Source organism: Aulostomus chinensis, chromosome 20 (assembly GCF_037954235.1).
Source record: "Aulostomus chinensis isolate RoL2024-O1b breed Wild chromosome 20, RoL_Achi_v1.0, whole genome shotgun sequence".
In the NCBI taxonomy this organism is placed as follows: Eukaryota; Metazoa; Chordata; class Actinopteri; order Syngnathiformes; family Aulostomidae; genus Aulostomus; species Aulostomus chinensis.
Genome location: NC_141339.1, coordinates 24,016,177 through 24,023,676, shown reverse-complemented (window position 1 = coordinate 24,023,676; position 7,500 = coordinate 24,016,177). Strand labels below are relative to the sequence as shown.

Sequence of the window (7,500 nt, the reverse complement as noted above, 5' to 3'; positions counted from 1 at the left end):
TACAGTCTCATTTCGCCTCTCGTTAGCCAGCAGCTATTTCAAGAATCACAAAGGATTAAAAGTCACAGGTACTAGCTTATTCAGTGACTTAGAACATTCATTATTGTGAAAATATCTTCAGCTTCTATTAACCGAAAACTATATTTTAGACATTTAACCACCGACCGGCTGACTTGGAAACGAGGAAACCGGTGTCAACCAACGCTAGCTCATGTCCTGAGGACGTGGCTGAATCTTTTTGGACCAAAATCATCCATCCTAGACTGAGTCTCACAACGTGGGTCGCTAACAAGAGTTGGACTACAAACACACCTCATCCCTGACATGCTCACTTCCTGTTGGACTACAAACACACCTCCTCCCTGACATCATCACTTCCTGTTGGACTACAAACACACCTCCTCCCTGACATGCTCACTTCCTGTTGGACTACAAACACACCTCCTCCCTGACATGCTCACTTCCTGTTGGACTACAAACACACCTCCTCCCTGACATGCTCACTTCCTGTTGGACTACAAACACACCTCCTCCTGACATGCTCACTTCCTGTTGGACTACAAACGTGCATCACCCCGCTGGCTCGGTCCCCAGGAACCCCGTCAGAGTGAGAGGTCTGCAGCTCCTCCCGTGTGAGTGCATCCGAGTGTTCGTCGCCGTGATAATCAGATCCGCATGAAGCTGCCGCGTCTCCGGTCGCCTGCTACCGCTGTTTGGAGAGAAAACAGTCGGGGAAGTGAGCTGGTCCGAACGGAACTTCTGCGATTCCCGCTTCTGGACCAGGAGAAAAAGCGGGACTAACCCGGGACTGAAATCGAGCCGGTAACCGGTCTGATCTGGATGAAGTTAACGGGGTTCTCCGTCTAGTTTTTCCACCGCTCTGCTGAGAGGCTCCGCTGCCCGGGACGCGCTCCATCCGAGCCCGGCTGCTCAACCTGTTGATCCCCGGACGGCTGAAGGTCCTGCTGACCCCGCGTCTCCCGCACCGCCACGGAACCTCACTCACTTGGTCAGTTGGACTCAACACGTTGAAGCCGACACTAACAACAAGGTCGTTTGTACCAGTATCGTGATAGTATCCCAGTGTGTGTGTGTGTGTGTGTGTGTGTGTGTGTGTGTGTGTGCGCGCGCGCGCGTTTGCAGTTACCGTGTAGTTGTCGTGGTGTGAACCGTCACGGATGTCTGTGCTGCTGGGTCGAAGGGATCATTGATTACCTTCAAGGTCCTTAATCAATGACTTCATAAACAAATAAACCTTTATTTATTTACATTTTTCAAAAATGCAACTTAAGGGACAGGGAATGACAGAACCGTCGTGAACGCGTCTGGACCAGTGAATGTTGGAAGTTTCTGTGAACGTTGGTCTCGGAGCAGCCGTCGGTCTGCCCTCCACCGGGCAGGGACACGTCTGGTTCCTTGCTGTGGCAGTCGCACCGTCAGGCAGCCACGTTCCTCCGTATGGGAGGATCTTCCAGACTGCTAGAGAACCCAGAGGTTCTCCACGGTTCTCCTCCATGTAAAGAGCTAACCGCTAACACAGTTTGGGCTCCATCAGTGTGCTTGTACCATCTCAGCCGGCCCAGATGTCAAAGTGTGTCCCTTCCTGCTCTCCCTCACGCTGGCCTGAGTGCTCCAGCTGGTCACACCCCTCCACCTCTCCGGTGGAAACGTCCTCTGAGGTCCTGCGTCCAGAGACTGAGAACTCGTGAAGTGAATCGTCCTTTAATGTGGCGTCTTTCCTGTCACCAGATGCTGCTGGAAACAGAGGTGCAGACGTTGATGCTGTAGTGGGAATCCTGAGAGCTGAACCTCCCAGAATCCTCGGCTGCCCACCTGCCTGTTTCTCCCTCAGAGATGAGGGAATGTCGCCTGCAGGACTTCAGCGGAGACAAATGTGACCTGAGACAAAGTGAGGGCCAGCACGCGCTCGTCTGACGAAGGAGGACGCGGTCCTTGGATGCCGTGCCCCCACGACACCTTCTTACACCCAGGAAGACGTCTCAGATAGCAGCCAATGTCGGCCAGCAGCAGTTCCCCAACGCCGGCCTCGCCGCGGATTTTCCCCGTCCTCCCTCATCATGCAGCGCCCCCCACACCGTCACCGAGCCCGCCCGCCACCCTCTGCAGCCAGCTGTCCAACGGCAGCCAGACGGCGCCCAGCCCCACCAACTCTCGGAGCTCCATCCACGGTGTCTCCTTCCTGCTCCAGATTGGACTCACCAGGGAGACGGTGACCCTTGACCCCGGCGACCTCACGTTGTCTGCTGTCCGGGAGCTCGTCTGCTCCATCGTGGATCAGAAGGTAGGACTTCATTGTGACCCCTGACCTCTCATGTTGGTTTGTTTTTAAATTTCCTGTCACAAAAATACAAAGCTTCTTTTCTTGGTGAAGATGAGACCGGCAGGGGGTCTTTGGTCATGAATGATCAAAGCAGATTAACTTCACGTCACTGAACTGAGTGACCTTCAAACAGGAAGCAGCTGAGTGTCTGAAATAGACGTGAAGTCAAATTCATGGCAGCACTTTATAAAACACACTGCGCTGAAGTTGAGTGTTGCCTGATGGCGTGAAGAGAAACGTGATGGCGAAGTCACGGCGATGCACCGGTTCCCGGATCGTCCGATGTTCAAGTGTCTGATGGTCATGAATGTATCAAACGCAAGATACATTTCGTTAGAAAAGAAAAAAGGCAAAATGAGATTTCACCCAAGTCCCTCGGCTCCGGTGACTTCTTGAATTTTTGTGCGCAGACGTCCGTTTGCATCAATCACATCCTTGTAACAGTGATGAGCACAACTGTGAGGTCATCAGACGCAGTCACATGACAAGAATTCTACCCAAACTCATCAAAGCTGTTGGCGACAGGAGTGAAACCCCTCGGTGAGCGAGGTTGCCAGGTCAGGGCAGGACGTGTCTGTCCAGTACTGCTTGAAAATAAAATGTCAAAGAATTTCGACTTTGTCTCGTGAGTGAAGGTCGCTCAAGGACGCTGGGGCTGGTTGTGTGCTCGGGTTTGTCCTCTATCTTTAGGTTTCTGCCTCCACAACTCATGTGGTTCATGTGGCTCCTTCTTGATCGTTTTCAGTTTCATCTCTCAGTACCTACTGGTTGCACTCACACACACACACACACACACACACACACACACACAAATTCTGCAGTAGATGTGTGCATTTATTTCTGCATCTTCTAAGATGAGAAGAGGAGCTGCTGGTTGAGAAGCTCATGTTTCATTTGCTAGTTGGGTGACTTGTAGGCGTGAGTGCTGGTCGCTAGGAGAGCGCTGCCCTGCAGGTCAGCTGTTTATCCAGGATCCCCTGAGGTCCCAGGGGGCCTGGGACGCTGGAACGTCAGCTTTGCTAGTGTAGACGGAGGCTTGTGTTCCAGACTGAAACTTCCACGCGTGGACGTCTCTGGGACGAGCAGAGACCCGGCCGTCAATTTGTCAGGTATGCCAGAGTGTCATCAGCATAGCAGGGGAGGAGAAGCCTGAGGGGAGGTGACATGGAGGACAGTTTTTTTGGGGGAGAATAACATGGGACCAAGGACAGATCCCTGAGGTACACCAGTGCCAAGAATGCTGGGTCAGGATGAAGAGCACGTCTATGAGACCTGGTGCATGCTGTTTCAAACTAAGGGTGTAACCAGGACTGAACAGATCTAGTGATTCTCATTCACGTATGACGGAGGAGTCACTGGAGCGTGAGGAGTTCCAAGACCACACAGAGCTTCACGATGACGCCGATAAAGAAGTCGATCAGTCGTGTGATTGCTGACATTCACGCCAAACCCCTTCATTCCTCATTTTTATCAATCATGGCCTTTCATGCCCAACAATGGGAGTTTAGGACAGAGCCAAGCTGATGCGGGTCTGAAATCTGATCCCCATCCATGGTGCCCGTGGTTGTGTTCACAAGCTCGCTGCAGGAAAAGTCTCTCCTGTGGTGGTGTTGCTGCGTCAGCCACCTTCATTTCCTGTTTCACAGCTGCTGGAGAAGAAGCGGGATGGTCCGTTCGGTGTTGGCGTGTCTGCAGATGATTCACTGTCGTTCTGATCTAAAGAACACGGGGGAACGTTCTCAGTCTGCCAAGGAGGGTGTTTTTGATGAGGTGCCGCCATGAAAATTTCTGAAATATTCCATCACGCGTGTTTGAGGCACCTCGTTTCATTATAACTTTCAGGAATTTATTTATTGAGATTTCACAAAAACGTTTTCGCCTTGGAATTTTCACAGCTGCAGATGTGTCGTTGTACCCGAGGGTTAAGGAATGACATGTTTTTGTAGTCCAACCAGAAGTTAGCATGTTAGGGATGAGGTACTTTTGTAGTCCAACATAGGTTATTATGTCAGGGATGAGGTGTGTTTGTAGTTCAACAAGAAGTGGTCATCTCCTGGCTCCTCCACCAGCAGGAAGTGGTCATCTCCTGGCTCCTCCACCAGCAGGAAGTGGTCATCTCCTGGCTCCTCCACCAGCAGGAAGTGGTCATCTCCTGGCTGCTGTGACGCTCCATGATCTCGTTCTTTCAGGTCCTAACAACAGCTGAGGAGAGTGAGAGCTTCTCACTCAGCATTCCCTGGGAGTGTGAATTACGAAGGCTGCTGGGGATCAGCAACATCACCTTCCAGCTGAGGTGGAGGTGAAGTCGGCATTTTGTCCTACAAAATGACATCACCATTGGAATATTTCTTTTTCCTGCTTTTGTGCTCCGTCTGAGGTGAACGAAGGCCTCGGCTCTGATTTACTGCTCTTATGTCACTTCTGTGCTCTGAGTGGAGGAAGGAGGAGGTGGGGGTGGGGGTGGGGGTGGGGCTGCCGGTGTGGGGTGAGAAGTTCCGTCCTGGTTGCGCTCACCACCCTCAGAGCACCTTCGTCATTCAGACATCAGCATTTGCACCAGCGCTTAGCCTCTTTTAGCTCCTGGTTTTGGTTCGTTCAGGCTCATCAGGCGCGTTGCTGCAGCTTCTCTTTCCGGACCAAACTGGATCACAACTGACCGAACATTTTGAGCGGGTTTTCATGAAATCAGCGTCTGTTCAGTTTGAACATCACTCCTCTGCTGTTGGGGGGCTACACCGGCACCGATGGGTCGTTGTAACAGCTGGCTGTGCCGGGCTCGTAGTTTGATATGTCTGTCACCCGAAGACGAACCGATTTAGAACGTCCATGAACTTAACGAATCATTTGATTAAATAGAACTGTGAGAGGTCATGAGTGGAACTAAAAATGATTCTTTGCTGTGTTTTAGGTGACCTGACAGAAAACTAAAAATTCCCCTAGCATCCCAGTTTCAATCCCAGTTACTCTTAAGACCCAACCTTTATTGTGAAAGGGCGCAGGAAGACATCAGTAGAATCAATAGATCAGGAGACACAAACTGAACCTGGACACAACAAGTGAGAGCAAAACATGAGCTGCCGTGTGAACCATAGAAACAGCATCCCTCTCTGTTGCCACGGCGATGTGAGGGACAAGCGTCCTCCACTCCCTTCGTATGTGGTGATGGTTTCCAGGGTGACCAAGGCCAGGTGGCAGCTCAGGTAGAGGAGAGAGACAAAGATGTTGGTGCTGTTAGACGGCGCTCGGCTCACCTCCAGATTTAAGGTGTCACAGAGAAACCTCACAACTCCAGATCACTTTTTCAGCTAGCACACAAGGGACTGTGCTGCTTAGGGTTCTAAACTAATAGAACCAACTCACCATTTAATTAGACAATGGATGCATATTTGGATTAGCGTAGCTCAATGACTGTTAGTGAGTGGGAACTGTTAGCATCAGCTAGCTCAGGTCCAGGCTAGTTAGCATAGCCCAATGACTGTTAGTGAGTGGGAAGTGTTAGCATCAGCCAGCTCAGGTCCAGGCTGGTTAGCTTAGCACAATGACTGTTAGTGAGTGGGAAGTGCTAGCATCAGCTAGCTCAGGTCCAGGATGCTGGTTAGCTTAGCACAATGGCTGGTAGTGGGTGGAAGTTTTAGCATCAGCTAGCTCAGGTCCTGGCTAGTTAGCTTAGCCCAATGCCTGGTAGTGGGTGGAAGTGTTAGCATCTGCTAGCTCAGGTCCAGGATGCTGGTTAGCTTAGCCCAATGGCTGGAAGTGTGTGGAAGTGTTAGCATCTGCTAGCTCAGGTCCAGGATGCTGGTTAGCTTAGCCCAATAGCTGGTAGTGGGTGGGAAGTGTTAGCATCAGCTAGCTCAGGTCCAGGCTAGTTAGCTTAGCCCAATGGCTGGTAGTGGGTGGGAGTGTTAGCATCAGCTAGCTCAGGTCCAGGCTAGTTAGCCTAGCCCATTGGCTGGTAGTGGGTGGGAGTGTTAGCATCAGCTAGCTCAGGTCCAGGCTAGTGAGCTTAGCCCAATGGCTGGTAGTGGGAGGGAAGTGTTAGCATCAGCTAGCTCAGGTCCAGGCTAGTTAGCTTAGCCCAATGACTGGTAGTGGGTGGGAATTGTTAGCATCAGCTAGCTCAGGTCCAGGCTAGTTAGCTTAGCCCTATGGCTGGTAGTAGGTGGCAGTGTTAGCATCAGCTAGCTCAGGTCCAGGATGCTGGTGTGTCCAGCAGGAATCCTCCTCCTCATCATCATCAGTAGCAGCAGTCGCTCTTCTAGTCCTCAACAAACCTTTGGTTCTGTTGACCCAAGTTCCAGTGGAGCTTTGGAGGTGCTGCGTCAAATCACTGCTCCCAGTCAGGAAAGTAGTTCCGGCTACGTGTCTGATTCTACCACTACAACGTCTCCTCATGTTAAACTGGTATTCATCACCAAGGTTACACACAATCCTCCTGACATTAATGCAGGCAGAGACGGAGCTACGCTAACACTTCCCACCCACTACCTGTCACTGTGCTAAGCTAACTAGCCTGGGTCTCAGCTCTTGAGAGGAGGGGCTCTACTTCTTGCCTGCCTCTGGGGACGATGAACAATTAAAGAGATCCAACATTGGCGGGCCCTGCTGCCGTAAAACAATCCATCTGCTCCTTTAGTGGGGAAAAACCGCTAACAGTAACCTGGACGTGTGGTGTTGAATTTATCTCTTTGTTTTAATGGGATCTAATGTAAAGTAACAAGGTTTAATCCTGACTTAAATTATCTTGAAAGTGGAAATATTCAATCTGCCTGTCTGTTCCATCTCTTTAAAATCCCAGACCCCATTTGTCGTCTCATCTCATGGAACAATACTCAGAAAAGCACTTCATGTCCTTTTGTTCTAAAATGTTTTTAATCTTGTTACAGGGTTCTCTCGAAGTTAGATGACCTGTTTTTAATTGTCTAGACATAGAGGACGCCACGTTAGATTAATGAATAAAAGCACATCTGCTCCCTCTGAGGATGCAGTTCCTCTAACACCCACTAGGGTGAAAATCTGACAATCATTCTTGATTGCCGTGAAAGTGGACAGCAGTGGCTAGCTAGCGGCTGGAGTTACTGAATGGATAAAATACTTTTCTGCAGGCGACTGACCTTTGACCTCTCAACATCTGCAACCTGCTTCTCCTCTACCTGTTGGAG

The 7,500-nt window shown here is 50.6% G+C and overlaps 1 protein-coding gene across 1 annotated transcript in view; it reads left to right on the top strand.

The window, feature by feature from the left end:
• The first annotated feature begins 571 nt into the window (after positions 1–571).
• LOC147243380 (serine/threonine-protein kinase D3-like) overlaps positions 572–7,500 on the top strand; it is a 27,203-nt gene continuing 20,274 nt past the window's right edge. Inside the window, exons 1-2 of the mRNA XM_086188973.1 lie at positions 572–1,009; positions 1,750–2,302. Of these exons, the coding sequence (XP_086045099.1) occupies positions 2,015–2,302 (288 nt within the window). The 5' untranslated portion in view covers positions 572–1,009; positions 1,750–2,014. The remainder of the gene's footprint in view (positions 1,010–1,749; positions 2,303–7,500) is intronic.